General features: G+C 36.7%; 3 protein-coding genes across 6 annotated transcripts in view; 1 reads left to right on the top strand and 2 right to left on the bottom strand.

The window, feature by feature from the left end:
- Positions 1-7: 7 nt before the first annotated feature.
- On the top strand, positions 8-20178 carry tmem54a (transmembrane protein 54a). Of its 4 annotated transcripts, XM_056477086.1 has the most exons (7): positions 8-90; positions 9029-9131; positions 14668-14864; positions 16057-16116; positions 16278-16469; positions 17906-18052; positions 19720-20178. In XM_056477086.1, exons 2-7 carry the CDS (start codon positions 9083-9085, stop codon positions 19843-19845), a joined length of 771 nt encoding a protein of 256 aa, XP_056333061.1. In that variant the 5' UTR covers positions 8-90; positions 9029-9082; the 3' UTR covers positions 19846-20178. The 4 variants fall into 4 exon arrangements, with proteins under 4 accessions (XP_056333061.1, XP_056333062.1, XP_056333064.1 ...); XM_056477087.1 differs by lacking the exon at positions 8-90 and having other exon boundaries at positions 17906-18040; XM_056477089.1 differs by lacking the exon at positions 8-90 and having other exon boundaries at positions 9078-9213; positions 17906-18040.
- zpcx (zona pellucida protein C) lies at positions 3831-7161 on the bottom strand (the record flags this gene model as incomplete). Its single annotated transcript, XM_056477277.1, has 6 exons — positions 3831-4771; positions 6167-6252; positions 6320-6405; positions 6493-6589; positions 6659-6830; positions 6906-7161. Coding segments are annotated over 6 exons (1638 nt in total), but the record flags the coding sequence as incomplete, so codon positions are not given.
- Positions 20179-20892: 714 nt separating the features above from the next.
- Positions 20893-22846, bottom strand: part of lck (LCK proto-oncogene, Src family tyrosine kinase) — a 38338-nt gene continuing 36384 nt past the window's right edge. Inside the window, exon 13 of the mRNA XM_056476953.1 lies at positions 20893-22762. Coding sequence (XP_056332928.1) covers positions 22557-22762 — 206 coding nt within the window. The 3' untranslated portion in view covers positions 20893-22556. The remainder of the gene's footprint in view (positions 22763-22846) is intronic.

Raw genomic sequence — 22846 nt, 5'->3', positions numbered from 1 at the left:
ACAGTCGGGATAACAGAAAAAACACGAGCCCCGAGCATGCGGTGTACAGGACAGCAGATTCAACAAGAAACATCCAACAGCGACATCTGGGTGAGGCAGTCTACAGCTCAGGGCCTCTACTGTCGCCACATACACTATATAACATTTTATTAATAACGCTTTAATACATTTAAAACTGTTTTAATCTAATCTATAAAGACACTTTTTTAGAATGATGCTCCAACATAAATTATGGTAGGGCCAATGTGGGCACAATAGGGGTGAGCGGGGCACAAAGTAACACTTTTTGCTTTCAGCCAAATAATGAACAAAGTAAAGGGGTTAGATGAGCCATATTTATTACCAACAACACACAAACCTCTCTGACAAATGAGCACTGGTTGTGTGATCGCCGGACCTATGGTTTCTGTGCAATATTGCCAAAACTGCCAGGAGCAAAAAATGTACTGTTTACCCTTCTGCGGGGCAAGTTATAACAGACAGAGGGTTAGTTGTAACACCTGCTTATAAAGTCACATTTCACACAATTAATTTCAATCCAGTTTACTTTAAATATAATATTTCTTCAGTACTTAACTCAATTTCTTTATTATTCTACATAGCACAGCATGTTTATTTATTTATCTATTGGACAAACACATTTGGATTTATTTGCATTATTATCCATTATTATACAATGCATTTATTTGCATTATTAGAAATAAAATAAGTTTTTTATTAAAAAATATTTTCTATTAAAAAACATTTTTGCATAAAAAGTTCTCAACATTACACTCAAAATTCAACAATTATTTTGTTAGTTTAATTGGTGTCCAACAGTGTGTGGCTTATTTGTAACACGCTGTGTCATGTTTTCCTCAAAACTTGCTGACAGTCACTGTTTTTGTTTTGTTTTGTTTTTGACCAGTGTTTTTCAAATTGGTTCCATCTTTTAGCCTAGAAGACGATAAGCTCTATTCAGATTGTATGTGAGATGGATTCAGGTACGACCCACGTGGAACCAATGAACAAACCCATTGACACTCAGATAAAAAAGCCCATTCGGGACCCATATTTAAAGCAAACTCAAATCATTGCTATTTTTTTCACTGAACCTCCAATGCCAATATATAACCTTATTATTATTATTATTATTATTATTATTATTATTATTATTATTATTATTATGTGCATTTAATATTTTGTACTCAATAAACTACATTTCTGATCAGTAGTTTCTGACACAAAATACACCCATCATTCTCCCAATAAAACGAACAAATATGACTTTATGATTGATATCTAATTTAATTAACACACACTGCATGTTCAGCCTTAAATATAGGTATTAGGACAGACCCCTTATTTATTTGTATGTTCCACTATTTGCTTTCTAAGGTTCATTCAGCTAATTATTCAGCTGCTAATTGCTTTGCACACAACTCCTCCTCTCGTCTTGTCAGGACTTGACAATGGATATTTCTTATGGAGTCAGACCACCAAATTTTGATGTTACATAAAATAATCACTTAGAACATTAATGACATCTGCTATATTAATGTTGGTTCTGTTCACCCTGAGGAGCAGGGGCGTAGCAAACGGGCGGGGGGCAGTGGGGATACGTCCCTCTCCCTTTTAGACACAGACCATTTAGAAACAGGGGATTGATAATAAAATTAAAGTAAAATTTTATATTTCAATCAGCTGTTCCACCCACTTTTAAAATGTCCACTACGCCTCTGCTAAGGGGTTAATCTGCATAGATTGGCATTTGGCAAGGAGTGTATGCCCAGAACAGAAGCACAGCCCCAACTGAAGTAGTATGCTAATTCTCAGTTATCTTTGATAAAAGTCGTCCTGACAGAGCTAATAAAGAAACATAAAAAGACATCTGTGCATACAAAAATTATACAATTTGTGTATGGCAGTGAAAGCAATGCAGTTGACGCTGGACGGTCACAACAGTATCATGGCAAATATCCAGATTGCTTTCACATTACACACAATATGGAATTAGGCTGAAGTAATCGTTATAAATAGTAAATACTATAATTTTAACAATTAAAAAAGTGAATAAGAGCCCATTATGCACACAGGTCTTGGAAATTAAGACAAGAAATTTATTCATTCATTCTCTTTTCAGCTTAGTCCCTTTTATTAATCTGGGGTCACCACAGCGGAATGAACCGCCAACTTATCCAGCACATGTTCTACGCAGCAGATGCCCTTCCAGCCGCAACCCATCTCTGGAAAACATTCACACTCATGCGCTATACGAACAATTTAGCCTACCCAATTCACATGTACCACATGTCTTTGGACTGTAGGGGAAATCGGAGCACCCAGAGGAAACCCACGCGAACGCAAGAACATCCAAACTCCACACAGAAACGCCAACTGACCCAGCCGAGGCTCGAACCAATGACCTTCTTGCTGTAAGGTGACAGCACTACTTACTGCACCACAGCGACGCTTTAAGATAAATACAATATAATATTCATTTATAAAGCACATTTAAAAACGACCAAAGTGCTATACATAGGAGTTCTAAAGGCAGAGAAGAAAGCAGAATATAAAAGAAGCATTTAACAAATAAACGCAATAAAACAGTGATCAAGGAGTCTTAGAGAAAATAGAATTTTAAAACGAACTTAAACAGAAACGGAGGGGGAAATCTAATGTGAATTGGTAGTGTGTTCCAGAGTTTAGGACCAGCAACTGCAAATGTTCGATCACCTCGTTTTAAGGCATGTTCTAGGCACGGTGAGTAGATTGAGATCATAAGATCTCAATTAATGAGAGGGGGTGTACGGACAAAGCAAGTCAGTAAGGTACTGAGGATCAAGATTATTGATGGCTTTGTGAGCAAATAACATTTTAAAATCAATTCTCTATTAATGGGTAACCAGTGAAGTGCAGCTAAAATAGGAGTTACCGACACATACTTGTGGGTGGCAGATAGTCAAGCAACTGCATTTTGTACTAGCTGCAGACGAGACAGAAAGAAGACTGAGAAATACAATAAGCGAGAGTGTTACAGTAATCCAGACTTCAGAAGTTATGAAGGCATGAATCACTGTTTGAAAATTTCTCTGGGATAAAAACAGCTTGACTTTAGACAGTTGTCTGAGCTGGTAAAAGCAGGATTTTATGACAGTACAGATCTGTTGGTCAAATTTTAAGTTTATCAAATGGAACATTGAGATTTCTTACACACTGGGTAATAAGTGGGAAATGATGTTGAGATGATGAATGTCACAAAGTAAAGCCTTGAGAAAATGACCCTATGATTCAACGGTGTGTCCTTTATTAAACTGCAAACAGACTCCATTTAATTCTTTCATTAAAATTATATTTACAAAAAAAAAAAATAAGACCTGTTATAATAAAACTATTTTAATTGAAATTATGCATCAAAGTGCCCCTCCACTTATCAGGGGCATCGTAAATCCTGTGACTGGGCAAACATTATAGTGTGGTGTCAAGGGACTTTGAGAGATCTTTGCCTGGGCAAATTTACATTAATGAAATTTAGCAACTGTCTAGTTACTGCTACAAAACACTTTAAGATGTCTTGCATACAGGTTTGGAGCAAGTGAAGGGTGTATAAAATTATTCCGCAAAAGGGGTAGAAGTAAAAATCTTATTCTTTGACAATAGAGATAGCAACAAATATTTAATGAGAATTTTATTTAGTTTGAAAACACATACAATATCCAAATCCACAACCACAGAGATTATGTAACACTGGTTACTTCCACAGTCCTCTGCAGGAAAAAAAAAAAGAAACATTAATAGTGAAGACCAACAGCATAATAAGGACAATTAAATAAAACTGAACTGCTTGGGACTCACCTCAGCTGATTTAACAGGGGCAAAACCAGCTCCTTTATTTCAGAGGTATCTTTCATTTCATTCTTCAGCGTTTTCTCACCATTCTTTTCTTTTTTTGATGTCTTGTTCTCCTGTTTTCTTACACTGGGCCTCTTCTGCTCTTCATAGGTGAGAGAACTGGATCCATCTGCCGCTCGATTCAGACTCAGTTTAGAGTAGAAGACTGGCTCAGGTAATTCTGCTTCTTTAAAATCCTTAAAGACCACCTCAGCCCGCCTGAAAACGGTTTCATCTTTTTCTTCAGCACTTCCAGAGAGCTTTTCTGGGGCAGGGTTGATGTCTGGTTGGTCATTCAGAGGAAGGTTAAATACAGACTCAAAATTCAAGTGAGGCTTTTCTGGTTTAGACGGAGCATCAACAGGTTTTGTATCAAGCTCAGACATAAGGTAGAAGTCTTTAGGATCCCACATGCTCAAGTCATCATCCACAACATAATCATTTGAATCCACAGTTTCAACATCAACCTTGGGTTCATCTACAGCCTGACTTTTCTTAAAAGCGCTTTGATCTGGAATCAGATTTTCAAGCTGAACGGTTACATCAACAGCAGGTTTTTCTGGATGACCAATTCCCAAAGGACCCACTGGGTTTATCTCAAACCCTGTTATTTCTGGTAGCCACATTGATAAATCAGCTCCTTGCCCCTGGCTGATGATCACCACTCCTCCTCCAATAGGCTGAATAGGCCAATGGGAGACATCGTCCATGTAGTTGTGGGCTGAGCTCCCAGAGAAAGAGTCACTAGCCATGATCCATCTTTTATCAGGCTGGGTTACGGTGGCAGGGCTGGATGTAGAAATTCTGTTTGCCAGTGTTAGCGGTGTGGTCTGAGGTGCAGACGGTTCATCTTTAATAATCAGCTGGCCGCTGCTCACTACAGCAGTCAGGTCTAGAGAAACTAGAACAGAAATAGTGAAGGCTGCTTAAATGGATTCAAGACTCAGAAAAGTTCAGCTTGAACAACTAGCCTTGATGGTCAATTTATAAAAGGTCACAGAAATGTTAATTAAATTAACAATTTGACCTAGTATTACTGCAGGTGGCAAAAGAGAATTTTACAAAGGCTTCTTCAGTTGGCCATATTGGAGAGTAGAATGTCAACAATGCCACTAAACTAAAAATCAAGCAGAAGAGACTCTAGAAAAATTCAGTTTGTCAAAATATTACACATTTACCTGTTTATCAAGTCATTCTCTATAAGATTTGGCACAGGGATGTCCAAATTCGGTCCTGGAGGGTTGGAGCTAAACTCTTAATCAAATACATCTGGACCAGCTAATCGAGCTCTTACTAGATATACTAGAAACTTCCTGGCAGGTGTGTTGAAGCTAAACTCAGCAGGACACCAGCCCTCCAGGACGGAGTTTGGAAACCCTTGATTTAGAAGCTTACATTTTGATCACTGTGGTTTAGACCGCATAAAGAAGCAGAACATTGTATTCAGTAGTAGATTACCATACAATCCATGCTGTTGTTGACATCTGGGCATGTCAAAGTGGACCTTTTTGCAATTATATGGCTATTTTTCTATTTAATTATGAAATTGAAATACTGGATTTTAGTGACATTAAGCATGATTCTAAATTCTAACTATTTTAGCCAAAATAGTATTCAAATGAAATTTAACATGGTCCTCTATTGGTGCTTCACACCTCCAAGATTTAGGAGAAAAAGAAAAAAAAAAAAAGCTACTTGTCAAATGTTCTCAATACAGTAGCGAAAGAGGACTTATGTCAGATTGTATGTCTTCTTGCACAGCTGGAGGTTGGACTTAAAATATTTGTTAGGATTGGCCAAAACTGACTAGCTGAAGTCACACTGCAGCAATAAACAGAATTCCGCTTGGTCCTAAAGCCTTTTTCAATGGGTGACTTTTACCATTATGGTATAGCAGTCAAAATAGGACAAATGAGTTTATGTATGGGACAAAATTCCGGACCCTTGTCAGTTAGAACCCCAAATCCACCCCTGAATATTAGAAACACAATATTGTGATGAGTGAAAAACCTCTATATTAGGGGTGTCCAATCTCTGTCCTGGAGGGCCGGTGTCCTGCATAGTTTAGCTCCAACTTCCTTCAACACCTCCCTGGAAGTTTCTAGTATACCTAGAAAGAGCTTGATTAGCTGGTTCAGGTGTGTTTAATTGGAGTTTGAACTAAAATATGCAGGACACCGGCCCTCCAGGACCATGTTTGGACACCCCTGCTCTATACTGTCATACAACAAAAAAATAAATAAAAATTGGTGAAGAGAGGAAAAACAAAACAAAAAAAACTAGTCACCATACGGACCAGGCAGCACTGCGTGCTCAATTGCACTTCTGCATCTTTTTCCACAACAATCACACACAGAGGTTTGGCCACCCAGATCAACCCACCTGCAAAACATTTGAGAAGTTACAAAAGTTTGGTTTACAACAAAAGACCAAGTGATTAAACACCAACCTGGATTTGCGCTTGTTGTAGTTGCAGAATTTGGTGGCAGAGGTCAGCCCCAAATCAGTAAGATACACTTTGCAGTGAATATAACTCTGAAAGCAAACAAAAGATCATTACAGATCAAGCCATTGCCACTTTAAAGGATTTGATTAATCCTATAACTGGGACTGGACTCTGACCTCAGAAGACTTTAAACTGGATGTGTTAACAAAAAAATTGACAGTGTCACTCTTCTGCATCACAAACTTCACCAAAGACTCCTTGGAGGCCACACATCTGGCAAACAAAATTAAGTTATTTCATGGAGCAAGTGCACAGGGAATAAGGCTTACAGCAAGAACCTACCCGTTATTAATGATGAGAGAGACTTCAGGTTTGTCCGCATGGTTTGGAGAAGATGAAGCGTGGCAGGATTGTACATAAAGCTGTTGACCAGGAGCAGGTGAAGCAGACACCTGAAGATGCAACAGCTCTCCTTTCTGGAACACTTTTGTATCTGCCGGTTCACTCCAAAACGCTAAAGCAAAACAAATCAGATTGTAAAACACTGTATCTAATGGATTTTAAAAAGTAAACAAGTTAAATGACATACGTTTCATGATCTTTAATAAAAAACTGTTTCTTCTCTCCAGTAGAGTCTGTAAATCGTATGGCATTGGGAAAGCAGGCACAAACCCAGAAACTGCATTCGGGAGACTTCCATCTTTTGGGAACGCAATAAAGTCTGGTACATGCCAGATATCTTGTATGATTCCTGGCACATATGCTGTCAAGTGACCATTATAAACATTTTCATTTGATGTAACAGGTAGCGCTAGATACGCTATAGCACAACAGATGACAACCAAAACGACCCCATCCCAATCGTATCACTTTGAACTGAATGAAAACCTGTAGAACTTAAATCACAACTTTCTGTGTCTTACAGAACTTGCTACAGATGCAAGCTGTGAAGAGGTTTAAGTCGCACTGGCTAATGCATTAATGAGATTCAGGTGATCATGCAGGTGTTTAGGTTTACTTCATCAACTCATGCACACTAATAAGACAGGTTGACACTAAAGCAGGTGACTATAGCTCTCTTAAAAATCATTTGTAAAACAAAAACGTACTACATAGCAGTTTTAGAGGTAAATACAGTTTTGTGAATGATGATAACTTTATTTCCTTGTTATATTTTTTTTATTATTTCTAAAAGGCAGACCTTCCCCGATTACTCTGAATCCTAGTATTCATAGCCAACCAAAACACTGTTAGATTATTTGATATATAGGCTTAAGTCTGTTTTTAAAGATGTTTTTGTAATTTGTCTACATTTTATATTAATATTATAAATTTATATTTACCACATTGCTTATTTACTTTTAATTCTGAAAATTTAAGTGTTTTATTTTACAGCAATAACCCATTAAACCCATCGGAAAGTGGTCAACACATAATTATACTTAGTTTATAAATCACCTTTAAGGTGTAGACTTTTGTTTAAAAAAATATTATTATATTTATATATGTAACTGTAATAGAATCATTTGTACTCAATAATTATAGAAGGAAATATTTTGTTTTAATTTTATATGCTTAAGTAAAACGTGGAAGATCTTTATATAGGCTACTTGCAACATTCTGTAATTGTGCATATTCTCCCAATAAAAATAAATAAAAAATTATACATTTTTAGCATTTGCTTAAACTGCTAGAAAAAGTATTTTTTGACATAAAAAGGCTCGGGTGATGTAGTGGCGCAGTAGGTAGTGCTGTCGCCTCACAGAAAGTAGGTCGCTGGTTTGAGCCTCGGCTGGGTCAGTTGGCGTTTCTGTGTGGAGTTTGCATGTTCTCCCTGCATTCGCGTGGGTTTCCTCCGGGTGCTCCGGTGTCCCCCACAGTCAAAAGACATGTTGTACATGTGAATTGGGTAGGCTAAGTTGCCCGTAGTGTATGAGTGTGAGTGAGTGTGTATGGATGTTTCCCAGAGATGGGTTGCGGCTGGAAGGGCATCCGCTGCGTAAAACATGTGCTGGATAAATTGGTGGTTCATTCCGCTGTGGCGACCCCTGATTAATAAAAGGACTAAGTCGAAAAGAAAATGAATGAATGATAAAAAGGTTTCCATTTGGTACCTATTTTTAACAAATGACACTAATAATACATTCATACTATCTAAATTCTGTTATTTGATGCATTCACCATGTTTTCAAAACATTTCCCCCTTCTTTTCCTCAACCTAATTAAAAATTGTCAAATATAATGTGTAAAATAATAATAGTATAAAAACAGATAGCAGTATTTAAAGTATAAAAATATGTTTCTTTTTTTTTTTGGCAAGCTTCTATAAGAATATCTCTTATTATAATATATATATATATACCATTTTGAGGGATGTAAACAATAACAATGGTCCTGACCTATTTCCTGTTTTACATTTTTAATTTCTAGCTTCCGAGAATCCAATAATGGTCCACATATTAATATATAATGTTATGACAGCCGTTTTAACATTAAGATATGATTGAAATGTCTCTTGTAGTTATAAAATAGTTTGTTAATAACAAGCAGGAAATGTTTATGGGCCAGTGACATTGACATATTAAAATGGTCTATAATACAGAAAAATACTTTTATGGGTTTGCAAGTGATGTTTAGTAGCGAAGTGTGCAATTTCGGATGTTGCCTATATATAAAGCCCAGTATTTTGACACCGACCGCTCTTGCTCGCAGACAGCGACGGCTAGCGGTCAGTGAGCACAGGTGCGCGGCGGACTGGGCGTGGTCATGAGCGCAGGTGAACGGGAAGAAGGAAACCAGCCTGCGGAGAGGCACGGTAAGAGGGGAAGATCTTTCGATATCCTAAACCTTTAATTATGACTTAATCCGAAAGAAGGCCTTCAGGATGGTGAATTCGGGTGAGTTGCTCTTCGTTTATCTTATAAGTAGACTAGTTAATAAGTGTTGATTTTTACGGGGTGGGAGTGATTGCGAAAGGGGTCTGGGTGTGGTCTTATTTATTTGGAAACACATCAACGTCATGATCACAGCTCTTTCTGTTTCCTCAAATTTGTCGGTTAAATGTCTGCTAATTGGCGGTATTTTAATGGATGTTAACCTGTTTCCTAATAGGATCTTGTGAAGGACTTTTAAATGTTTTTTTTCTTTTTATATTGCGTTGGGTTTTTTCCCTGTAGGCTATTGTTGTTCTCAGCTTTGTGTATTACATGTTTTTTTGTGATGATTAAGTTTTGCTTCAGTAAAAGTTGTTTACAGTGCATTAAAGCATTTAAAGTGCATTAAAAAGCATATGAAAAATAATTTTATTGCATCATCGTTCCAGACCTTTTTTCTCTATCCATGGAGCTTAAAAGACAGTTTGGCGAATTGGCTTTTGTCTATTCAGCATGATTGAATGTTACATGCGAATGCATATATGGGGTCAAAATAAGAAAGGTTAAACTAAATTTACAAAAGTTATTTTATATATGTAAAAAGCTGTTAATTGGGTGTATTAAGTGTTTGCTTTGTTGTGGCTGTTTTTTATTTATGTGAAGCTAAATTATCTAATAGGTGACAAAATATTCCTTCACCGTTCAGTGTAACAGCTATATTTAACCTACATCAAATGTAACTTACTTTTGACTTGTGCTTCTTTAAATATAATTATACAAATCATATATGTCTTAAGAATGAAGGTTTAAACCAGATTATATTTTATGATTAAAACCATTAGGTGACAAATGAGTAAATCATAGCCATTTTATTAGTATAGTGGCAAAGTATAAAATGGCAATTGACTAGCAAATGGCAGTTGTCAACAATCAATTGAAACAAAGTTAAATCCTCTATCAACAATTTAATTCAAATCAACAACTTAAGTTAATTATGATTTTGGGTTTTGATCACCATTTGGTTGCATTTAAACTAACATGTAATCAGTAGGACCAAAAGAATCTGCAGACTTTTATGTTTGGCTCTTTCTGCGCAGAATTTTGTATAAAATAATAAATAAATCTGCTGATTTATGTGGAATGATTTTGAGATTATAAGAGCTGAAAAACTTACACATAAAAATAACTTGACTTTTATGGAAGGTTTAAACAATTAACATATTATTAGAATTATTTGTTTCTAAGCATGAAAGAGTCATGCACAAGTTATGGAAATTCATTAGTAAAATATTTTGGAACACTGTGGTATATAATGCGAAGTAAGTGAAAGCAAATACTAAAAAAAACAAATAAAATCAATCGAGGATCATTTACTAATAATTGCATAGATTATTTAATATTTTCATGTACAGCCGTACTTCTAAAAATATGTTTTTGTTTAATTCACAACATGTACACTTAAAATTTGTTCTAATGTTAGTGAATGTAGAGTTTTCTAAATGCAGGTTCAGTTGATGAGGTTTGATGAGTATTCATAAAACATTCTCAAAGCATCTCCTTATGAGGGTTTTAGATACAGTCTTACATTTACAGACTTTGTGTCACTATACACAGTTGTGCTGTCATCAGATCCCCAGAAGTGTGCCATTCTTTAAACCATTCAAACACAATAAATGCTAATACAATACACTTTTATACACACCCAGATTATAGAAGTCGCATTATCTGGCCGTACCTGCCTGCATGACTGTGTTGTTATTCAGAGAAACTTTGCAGGCAGGATTTTTGTATGTTTACTTCCTCAGTCAAAAGTTATATGACTAAGATTTCTTTAAAGTTTGTAAAGACATCTCTTCTTCTCACCAAGCCGTCATTTACTGTATTCATAGTAAAGCAGAAGCAGTAAAACCTTGAAATATTGAATTTTTTAGCCTCATCACACCAGTCACAATCTTTTGGAAAACATTGATATGTATTTCAATAAATGTTTATTATTATTATTATTATTATTATTATTATTATTATTATTATTATTATTATATCAATACTCATTAACAGTTGAGTAATTCTTGTCAGGATTCTTTGATGATTAGAAACATCAAAAGATCAACATTGATCTAAAATTAAACACTTTTTGCACATCATAAAATATACAATTCAAAAGTCAGTATGTTCTTTTTTTTTTTTCTTTTGAAAAGGAATTATTTAAATTAATACTTTTATTTTGCACAGATTGTTGAAATTAATCAGACGTGATGACAGAGATATAGAATTGTATAATCACCAAGTTTTTCTATGACAGATAAATGCTGTTTTTCTGAACTTTTTATTTATAAATGAAAGGTCGGAAAAAATCTACTAAGCTAATAATAATAAAATAATAATGATGATTTTATTTTTTAAACTGTTTTATTATTATTATAACGTAACACAAAATCAGAGAAAAGATTATGGAGAGAAAAAAAATATTTTATATTGTCTTGAAGTGTGAAAAACAAAACAAAAAAAATGGGGGGTGGGGAGATGTTGCATATAATTGTCGTGTATATAATGTGGCTGCTTACTAAATCTACATTGTATATTTAAATTTAGTTATGTATAATTCTTATTGGGTTCCACTTTGCTTCAAATATATTCATCTGGAGTCTAAAGCAATAAGTTGTTATTTCCCTTTTCATAGATTTCTGTAATTTTTAATCCATTGTTCATATGTAGGTTGTTCTGATCTGAGCCAGTTAGACATAATACATTTTAATGCTGCAGAAAGCAATATTTGAAATAAATAATAATTCTTTCCCCCATGCTCTCAGACACCATACCAAGGACTGCCACAGTTGGACCAAAGGGAACATCAATAAAAATATGTCAGAAGTATATTTATAGATATCATCACAGAACTGCTGCACTTTTGGGCAATGCCAAAAGATATGAGAGTGGTTCCCTAAATGATCACCACATTCTCTCCAGCATCTGTTAAATGAGCCTATTCTGATCATTGCTACAATTTCTGGGGTGCGGAAATGTCTTGTAATGATTTTCCACTTAAATTCTCTCCATACATTTGAGTTTGTGACTATTTTGGCTTCTGAGCAAATATCAATCCAGTTTTCTTGTGTAATCGCTACCTGCATTTCAGCCTTCCACTGTTCTTTATATGCAAAAGTATTAAGTGGATGATATGAGAACAGACTCTTATATATGATGATGATGATGATGATGATTTTTGAGCAGCAAATTGGAATAATTTCTAAAGGTCCATGTGACTGGAGTAATGATGCTTAAAATTCTGCTATAAAGTCATAGGATTATATTATATTATATTATATTATATTATATTATATTATATTATATCATATCCTTTTCTGCCGCTTTTCCGGGGCCGAGTCGCAGGGGCAGTAGTCCTAGGCGAGAACCCCAGACTTCCCTCTCCCCAGACACTTCCTCCAGCTCCTCCGGGGGGGTCCAGAGGCATTGCCAGGCCAGCCTAGAGACATAGTCCCTCCAGCATGTCCTGGTTCTTCCCCAAGGCATCCGAAACCGATATACGAGCCACCTCAGATGACTTCTCTCGATGTGGAGGCGCAGTGGCTCTACTCCGAGCTCCTCACGGGAGTCAGAGCTCCTCACCCTATCCATAAGAGTGCGCCCTGCCACCCTTTGAAGGAAGCTCATTTCGGCCGCTTGTATCCGAGATCTTGTCCTTTCGGTCATGACCCAAAGCTCATGACCATAGGTGAAAGTAGGAACGTAGATTGACCGGTAAATCGAGAGCTTTGCCTTTCGGCTTAGCTACTTTACCACAACGGACCGGTACATCGACCGCATTACCGCTGCCACTGCACCAATCCACCTGTAAATCTCACGTTCCATCCTTCCCTCACTTGTGAACAAAACCCCGAGATACTTAAACTCCACCAACTGGGTTAAGGACTCTCCTCCAACCCGGAGATGACAAACCAACTTTTTCCGGTGGAGCACCATGGCCTCGGACTTGGGAGGTGCTGATTCTCATCCCAGCCGCGTCACACTCAGCAGCAAACCACCCCAGTGCATGCTGAAGGTCCATGTTCGATGAAGCCAACAGACAACATTGTCTGCGAATAACAGAGATGAAATCCTGTGGTCCCCGAAGCGGACCCCCTCAAGCCCAAGGCTCCACCTTGAAATTCTGTCCATAAAAATTATGAATAGAATTGGTGACAAGGGGCAGCCCTGCCAGAGTCCAACATGCACTGGAAACAAGTCTGACTTATTGCCGGCAATGCAAACCAGACTCCTACTCTGTTCATACAGGGAGGAGACGGCCCTCAACAGATCACCTCTGACCCCATACTCCCTGAGCACCCTCCACAGAATTCCATGAGGGACACAATCGAATGCCTTCTCCAAGTCTACAAAACACATGTAGACTGGTTGGGTATACTCCCATGAACCCTCGAGCACCCTGGTGAGGGTATAGAGCTGGTCCAGTGTACCACGGCCTGGAAGAAAACCGCATTGTTCCTCCTGGATCCTAGATTCAACCATTGGCCAGATCCTCCTCTCCAGTACCCTGGCATTTCCCCGGGAGGCTGAGGAGTGTGATTTTCCCCCTATAGTTGGAGCACACCCTCCGGTCTCCCTTCTTAAAAATGGGAACCACCACCCCAGTTGCCCAGTCCAGAGGTACTCTCCCTGACCTCCATGCGATGTTGTAAAGACGTGTCAGCCACGACAGCCCCACAACATCCAGAGACCTAAGATACACAGGGTGAATCTCATCCACCCCCACTGCTTTACCACTACAGAGCTTGCAAACTACCTCAGTGACCTCAGCTTGGGTGATGGGTGAGTCCACCCCTGCATCCCCAGTCTCTGCTTCCTCAATGAAAGACATGTTGGTGGGGTTAAGGAGATCCTCAAAGTATTCCTTCCACTGCCTGACCACATTCCCAGTCGAGGTCAACAGCTCGAGATTTGGTTAAAGCTCTTCTGGAGGTGAGAGTTGAAAATCCCTCTGACTTGAGGCTCAGCAAGACGTAACCAGAGGACCCTCACAATACGTTTGGGCCTACCAGGTCTGTCCAGCTATATTATATTATATTATATTATATTATATTATATTATATTATATTATATTATATTATATTATATTATATTATATTATATTATATTATTGAAATTGAAATCAGTTAATTTAAATAGTTAAATATTTTATAGTTTTTCCTTTTACTTTGGATCAAATAAGTGCAGGTTTGGTTAACACGAGAAAAAAAAAATCTTGTTGAAGCACTTTCAGTAAACGCTTGAGCAGTAGTCAGAAAAAAACCGTGTACTTGTCTGACACTTCATAATAATTTTTTTTTTTTTCAGCGAAGTCATGGCTTTTAAAGTACTGTACAATCTCTAATTCTTTTGGATTTCACACTGCATGTAGTCCTTTGACTCTTAATGTCCTGTTAAACTGCTGCCTGGCCTGATATTATGTGTTTGCTGTAGGCATTTGTTGCGGCAGTCTGAAGGATGACAAGATCCTGATGAAGATGGGTTTGGGGCTGGTCCTAGTCGGTCATGTGAACTTCTTGCTGGGCGCACTGGTACACGGAGCTGTGCTCAGACATATAAGTGTGTTAACTTGGAACCAAAAGCTTGTCTATCCAATCTCCAATGTCATCGCTCTTGCGGCAGGACTCATGGTATGTCTGGCCACACTACTCTTAATTATTGAAAATAAGGGCAAAATTCACCCAAAAAATAAAATGATGCTGTTAATTGCCTCTGGCCATCTTATATTTTGGTTATTGACTTTTTTTGATATGCATTAACCCTTTATAGGCCAAAATACTCATTAGAAAAACTCTGGAGGATTACTCTGGGTTATTACAAGACATTTGAACAATTAAAACTTTATATTATAATCAATTATAAGACTATATATTATAATTAATGCCAATGAAGTTATCATATCTGGTTCTTTGCCTGATTAAAAAATAAAAATAATGTTTTACTTGAAATTGTGGTCTATGTTGATTTTAATTAAATGCAGTTCAGTATCTACCAGCATTTTGAGAGTCCAAAAAAGATACAGGCAAAACAAAATAATGTCTGTGGCTCCTGATGATACATTGAGGTTAAATGATTGGTCTATGTAAGAAAGGGCAACATTATTGTCTTTAATCCAAAGCCTAACCTGACAATAAATGAAAGACATTTAGCAAATTATAATTTCGAAACCAGGCATGATCAGACGGTCTATACCAGATGACGAATTGGACATTCTAGGTTGACACATTCATATTTATTAAATAACGAAGAATCACCTAAATGTAATAACTGCCAGACTGCTCTTACCATCAAACATATTTTGTTGGAATGTATAAGTTTAAATTCCATTAGAAAACATTTTTATAAGGAGATTACTTTGATGGACATTTTTAAAAAGGTACCACCAGGAAGAGTTTTACATTTTTTTTAATCAAAAATAGAACTGAAAAATCATATTTAACTTTGAATAAATTATTTTGTAAATTTTATCTATTTATATTTTATATATTTGTCTAAGTAACCTTTTTTTTATATAATACGAATTTGTTTTTATCATGTAATATTTTAATGTACATCCATTTAGCCACGAAATAGCCATAAGTTGCTGATGTGGCATTAAATATGTAATAATAATTATTAATCCAAAGCCTAGACAAATGGACCTGAGCATTTTCAATTTCTGGTGAACTATCCCTTTAAAGTCTCCATGTTTGTGTTATGGACATTGGTTGATGCATGTAATTATGACCCAGCATGCAGTGATGTGATAGAGACATAATAGCCAGGCATGTTGCTTGAAATCTACACTGTAATTAACATACATGGCCATGCTGTAACCTGCAGGGAATAATTGGGGGAATTTCGGCGATTGTTCTCTCAAAGAACAAGAAAAACCAGCTGCTGGTGAGTAGACGCATACACACAAAAACTTTCAATACTGTCCTTCTTGCTTTTGCAATAACATAATTTTTTGTTGCCATTGCACGCCATGTACTTTAAAACTTTCTATACAACCAAATAGTGCATCCATGTATTATTAATTACACATTTTCTCCATGTTGCAGAGTTGGTTTCTCCTAGTGGTGAGTGTCCTGGGTGTGCTGCTGGGTACCGCCTCTGCAGTGGGAATCAGCGTTGCCTCTGTGAGGGTCATCGTACTTGAAGGACACAATCTATTTGCCCACTGTAACCTCCCTGCCAACATGAGTTTGTACAGCATCACCAACGAATGCCCTTTTGACCCCACGCGCATCTATGTGAGTCAGTCTGATCAATTCTAATGTAACTTAATACAAAAGATAATCGTAACCGGGTCAGATTCAGTTTAGCAAATTTTAGATTTATTCGTGATCAGATGTCATGTGAGGCTGCCCTAATCTATTATCACTCCATGATCATTTCTCATATCATTTTTGTTTAACCACTTGGTCCCAAGCCAGCATTACTACTTTGAAGCCACTTTAATCATTATACAAACAATCTATAAAAACCCTTGATAAGAAATCAGTTCAATTTCACCATTGTTCAATATTAAAGAAATACTACCTGCTTATTTGGAGAATTTTAATTAAATATGTACATATCTGTTTAATGTTTAGGACCCTACATAACCTGACTTCACAACTAAATCCGTTTGTGAATATTAGAACGACTGCTCACCGAACTACTAGAGGTGGTGATAGAGGGGACCGTATTATTCCTCTCAAAAAAAAAAAAAGTTAATTCAGTCAGTCAGTATTTTTAGTGAAAGCTGCTAGGGAATGGACCTCAATCCCACCAACAATTAGAAGATCACTCGCTTTTCGTTCTTTTCAGTCTCACGTTAAAAATTGGTTATTGACAAATCAGCATTGTCAGCATTAGTACTGTATTCTTGACACTTATTTGTACTATTTGTCTTTGGCTTTTTTGTCCTCTTCTGCTGCTTTTTGTCTTTTACTTATTGTATTTACCTATTGTATGATGGTGTATTCTATGTTATTATGCTGTGCTTCTATTTTAGGTGTGACTTTTTAACATTCTGTAAGGGGTCTACAGATGAAAAATAGAAAATGTTACATTAATATTGGATTATTATGCCTTTACAGCCATATCCTGTACAGTTTTGTTGTCTGAGTGGCGGTTGTTTTGAACTTAAATGGTCCTGTGGTCCACTACAGTGGACATGCTGTAAAATTAAAAATAAAAACAAAATGTAAAACTCTAAATTGTAGAATTTATTTTTTAACCCAAAGGATGTAGGAAATCACAGAAAAAAAAGAATATAATTTTCTTCGGGTCTCATGAGGATAAGATATTATATGATGGAGATAAAGATATACCATTTTAAGACAATATTGCACACCCCTAGTATATTGAGCCATTATAAATAATTTGTTGGAACATTTTGAAAAAAAAATTAATTCTTACATTTAGAATCAATCCAGGCACAAATAAAATAAATGAGGCATTGGGGTTCTCTCAGTAGTGTAATTTTAGAATTGAAATATGTATTCATGCATGCTTGTTTTTCAGCTCAGTTTTTTTAATAGGTTTTAAATTGCTGTGAATAATTAATCGGAATAATAATTAATAGTCCTGTACTCCCAAATGCAAATAGAATTGTCATTCAGAAGTCATCTAGAAATAATGCAGAATAAGCATTTGAATGGAACTCAACAGCGCAAACATACTTCTCTCTCTCTCTCTCCAGGGTACTACATTAATCTTGTGGTGTCCATTGATCTTGATGTCAGTGGTGGAGGCTGTGTTCTCCTGTCGCTGTTTCCTGGCCTGCACTTCTTTCCTCCGGCTGCGCTGCCCGTGGAGGAGAAATATCAATAGGAGGGTAAACGGAACTGTGCGCAATAACTGTATATCATTTTTCTGAAGGACATACTAGCACTTGGAAGACAGAATAAAAGTAACATTAAACGTACATGAGTGTACCTTAGATACAAATCAGAATAGGGCTGTCAAAAGATTAATCTTGATTAATTAGATCCAAAATAAAGGCTTGTATTTGCATAATGTATGTGAACTATTTTGTATGTATGTGCATATTTTGTATGTGTATATATAAATGCAGAAATATATTTGAGAAAATGTTTATTTCTAATTGTAAAAGTTAAATATTCATATCTGATACAAATGATTAATAAATATACACTCACCGGCCACTTTATTAGGTACACCTGTCCAACTCCTCGTTAAACCAAATTTCTAATCAGCCAATCACATGGCAGCAACTCAATGCGTTTAGGCATATAGACATGGTCAAGACGATGTATTGCTGTTCAAACCGAGCATCAGAATAGAGAAGAAAGGTGATTTAAGTGACTTTGAATGTGGCATGGTTGTTGGTATCAGACGGGCTGGTCTGAGTATTTCAGAAATTGCTGATCTACTGGGATTTTCACACACAACCATCTCTAGGGTTTACTGAAAATGGTCCCAAAAAGTGATATCCAGTAAAAATATCCAGTGAGTGGCAGTTCTGTGGGCCCAAATGCCTTGTTGATGCCAGAGGTCAGAGGAGAACAGCCAGGCTGGTTCGAGCTGATAGAAAGGCAACAGTAACTCAAATAACCACTCGTTACAACTGAGGTATGCAGAAGAGCATCTTTGAATGCACAATACGTTCAACCTTGAGGCTGATGGGTTACAGCAGCAGAAGACCACACCGGGTGCCATTCCTGTCAGCTAAGAACAGGAAACTGAGGCTACAATTCACATAGGCTGACCAAAATTGGACAATAGAAGATTGGAAAAATGTTGCCTGGTCTGATGAGTCTCCATTTCTGCTGCTACATTTGGAGGGTAGGGTCAGAACAGGCTGGTGGTGGTGTAATGGTGCGGGGGATATTTTCTTGGCACACTTTGGGCCCATTATCGTGTCAACGCCACAGCCTACCTGGGGATTGTTGCTGACCATGTTCATTCCTTTATGACCACAGTGTACCCATCTTCAGATGGCTTCTTCCAGCAGGATAATGCGCCATGTTATAAAGCGCAAATCATCTCAGACTGGTTTCTTGAACATGACAATGGGTTCACTATACTTAAATGACCTCCACAGTCACCAGATCTCAATCCAATAGAGCACCTTTGGGATGTGGTGGAACAGGAGATTCACATTATGGATGGGTAGCCGACAAATCTGCAGCAACTGTGATGCTATCATATTAATATGGACCAAAATCTCAGGAATATTTCCAGTACCTTGTTGAATCAATGTCACAAAGGATTAAGACAGTTCTGAAGGCAAAAGGGGGTCCTACTAGTAAGGTGTACCTAATAAAATGACCGGTGAGTGTATATGTAAATATTTTGTTTTCGCTTTTTTTTGTATTTTATATGTTTTATTTATTTATACACTGTGAATACAAACAGATTATGTTATACAAACTTTTATTTTGGATGCGATTTAATCCTTTAACAGCACTAATATGAAATAATTTTGAGGGCACTTTTTACTTGCTCTAAACTTGATTGTGTGTGTCTGTGTCTCTAAATGCATGAATTCAGGTGCGTGTCCAGCTTCCGGAAATAACTGAACTGCCACCAGATAATCCGAATGAAGAAGAGCCAACAGAACAGCATGACCTGATTGACAAAGACACGGTTAGAGTGGAGACTAGTGATTGGCTGTAATTTTATTCAAATTGCTGTTACACAGCGAAGCGAGAAACACCAAGTGCCAATGAGAATGAAGGGTACATACATGCTGCCTGGTAAGTGGCTCACAGGTGAAGAGTTTTAATATTGCATTAACATTGTGTGATTCTTTAAGGGTCAAACTGTGTGACCGAGCCGAGCGATATTGGTGTCACCTTTATAAAATGCAGTGTTTTCTATAGTATCATTATGTATGTGTATATAGTGTTTGTTTTATGTTTGTTACACCCATGGGATTCTTGTTACATTTAAGTATTTTTCTAATTGTTACTAATACTAGAGACGGGTCAAAATATATGGCTAGACAGATGTCTTTTTTCCATTCATTTTAATATTTGCTTGTGTACCTAAAATGTTTGAAAAAAATATTTAAGCAAGATCTGTTGATCAAAAAGAGGATAAAAGTACATGTATGTTTTTTTTTTTAGAGTGATGTTATTGAATAAAATGTATTTCTAAAATATTGCCTCTTTGAACGTTAGTTTGAGATGGTTGATCAGAGTTTTTGCAGGTCTGAAAAAAATCTTGAGTCAGCTTTTCACATTTAGAAAACTTTTAAATAAGAGCAATGAAATGTTGCATGAACTGCAATAAATGAGCATAAATTTACAATCCACCTATCTAGATATCCCTATACACCAAGATTTACTTGAAATGTAGAATGAAGAAATTAAGCCTTGTTTTCTGACAAACTGAACAAGATTATGTGACATGCTTTAAAAAAAATGAATATCTGTCTCTAGAGAATAATCTGTAACACTTTATTTTTGATGGTCCATTTGAGTATTATTATTTGAGACTGTCTGCTTAATATCTGTTGATAGTGCTCCGTCAACAGACATTTAACTGACTATAAGAAACTTTGCAAGTACATGTCTACTTACACTAGCCCTAACTCCAACAGTCTACGTCTAATCTAATGAGAATTAGTTGGCATGTAGATGCAATGTAACCTAAATACAACAAACGGACCATCAAAATAAACCATGAACGAACAAATTTAATCTGCAGAAAGTTTATTTACACTAAAAACATGGATACAATACATGATAGAATTAAAAGATAGCCTCAAATGTTTTATTCATATTTGAAAACGTCTTTACTACATATAAAGGGGTCTTTACACCTAAAACACATGAGAAACTGATTCTATGGGAATACTGTTTCCCCAAAACATATTACATTTTGAGGATTTAAAACACAATACAGTGATGCTGGTGATTGTTTTTAATGGCATAAAAATGTCTAATGACATAACAGGAAGAGAAAGAACAGTTTCTTTACACTAAAACAACAGGGGGGACTGATTCTTTTCTGAGGCCAAAGGAAGTGTTAACCCCTATGAAATTTACATTTGAATTTAGCAGATTTTTCTGAGCACAAAAGCTGGAACTTTCTAATCATAATTTGCTTCAATTTGATCTGAAAATGCAACTTATCTCAAGAATGTTTTGCTTCCCAAGTACAAATCTGTAAGAATCTTTCGACATTTCCACTGGAAAATGTGGGAAAATGAGAGCAGATATTGAGAGAGCAGCAGGTCAAACTGTGTTGCTGATAAATCTTTAATGTGTGCTCATTAATTAATGTTGACATAATAAATGGATTGATGTATTGTTTCATTCAAAATATAACATTTTTCTTTTCTTGGTTTAAAGGAATATTTCACCCCAAAATGAACATTTCCCCATTTACTCTCACACTCAATTCGAGAACATTTTCTTTCTTCTGTTTAACACAAAACAAGACATTCTAGACTAAGGGTATCCAAACTCTATCCTAGAGGGCAAGTATCCTGCAGATTTTAGCTCCAACTTGCCTCAACACACCTGCAATGATTACTCCCCATAGAATTCCATTCATACGCACGCAAATGTGTCAGACTGGAAACGCAAGCTCGTGTGAAAAGTTTCACAGTTCACCGTGTTGGAAAGTTCAAGCTTGGTGAACTCTGACCTGAGAAATCGCATCACATGATTGTGTGAGACCATATAAAAAATCAAAACATGACCTCTCTGGACAGGAATTTAAAATATGGACCAATCGCTCGCTTTTTTAATGTCTAATCATCTTGTTTAATCCCGCCCCTAGATCGGCTGTGTTTGATTAGGGTTGGAGCAAAACTGCAGAGCTGTGGCCCTCCAGGAATTGAGTTTGAGACCCGTGCTTTCTGTATTTCCTTATGATAAGCAGTCAGTTTTGTCTGTTGATAACTTATGAATGGCCAAGTTTTCACATGAAGATGTTGATATGTGAAGGTGAGAATAAAACCATTTCACTTCAGATTCTTTAAACAAGACTTGCAGTGGTCACAGTGAATCTGTAAATGAGCCGTCGAAATGGATGAAAGACCGAATGAGGCCTGTTTATCTCTTAAATAGTTTTACTTAAAAAAAAAAAGGATGCAGTTTACTTAAGTGAAAATAAAAAGTTCTTACAGCAGAAATTATTAAAATCTCAATTAAAAAAAACAAGGCAGATAATTCAACCAGACCAGATCAGGTGAACCTGAAGTTTCCCTGTTTGGCTTGTCATTAAAAAATTGAAAAAAAAAACAAACTTTTTATCGGCTAAAAATATACACACAAACAAAATAAGATCAAGATAAAATAGGATAAGGCATATAATCTCAGTTTTTTGCTTTGAAAGTCTTTAATATGAGCCCATGGATTTTCAGTTTACTCTGTTCAGCAGGGCTGCTCCTGGTACTGTCCCTCTGTGGCGGTGAAAAAGTCCTCTAGAACGCTGCGCAGGAACTCGAAGGTGGGCCGATTGTCTGGGTTCTCCGTCCAGCAGTGTTTCATGACATTATAGAGAGCCTCAGGACAGTTATCGGGGCAAGGCATGCGGTAGCCCCTCTCGAGGTTTGCGATCACCTCTGGATTTGTCATTCCTGAAAGACCAAGAGTAACAGTGTGAAAAAGAGGATTTTACAATTCACGCTTCTGTACAAAATTAAAGTGAGTTCAAACATGAG

This window comes from Danio aesculapii, chromosome 17, assembly GCF_903798145.1.
Source record: "Danio aesculapii chromosome 17, fDanAes4.1, whole genome shotgun sequence".
Classification (NCBI taxonomy): domain Eukaryota; kingdom Metazoa; phylum Chordata; class Actinopteri; order Cypriniformes; family Danionidae; genus Danio; species Danio aesculapii.
This window is presented reverse-complemented; position numbering and strand designations above follow the sequence as displayed.

Coding starts and splice junctions, on each gene's coding strand:
- tmem54a (XM_056477086.1), top strand. CDS start 9,083: ATGAGCGCAGGTGAACGGGAAGAAGGAAACCAGCCTGCGGAGAGGCAC. Junction 9,132..14,667: donor CCAGCCTGCGGAGAGGCACG/GTAAGAGGGGAA, acceptor TGTTTGCTGTAG/GCATTTGTTGCGGCAGTCTG. Junction 18,053..19,719: donor ATAGGAGGGTAAACGGAACT/GTGCGCAATAAC, acceptor GCATGAATTCAG/GTGCGTGTCCAGCTTCCGGA.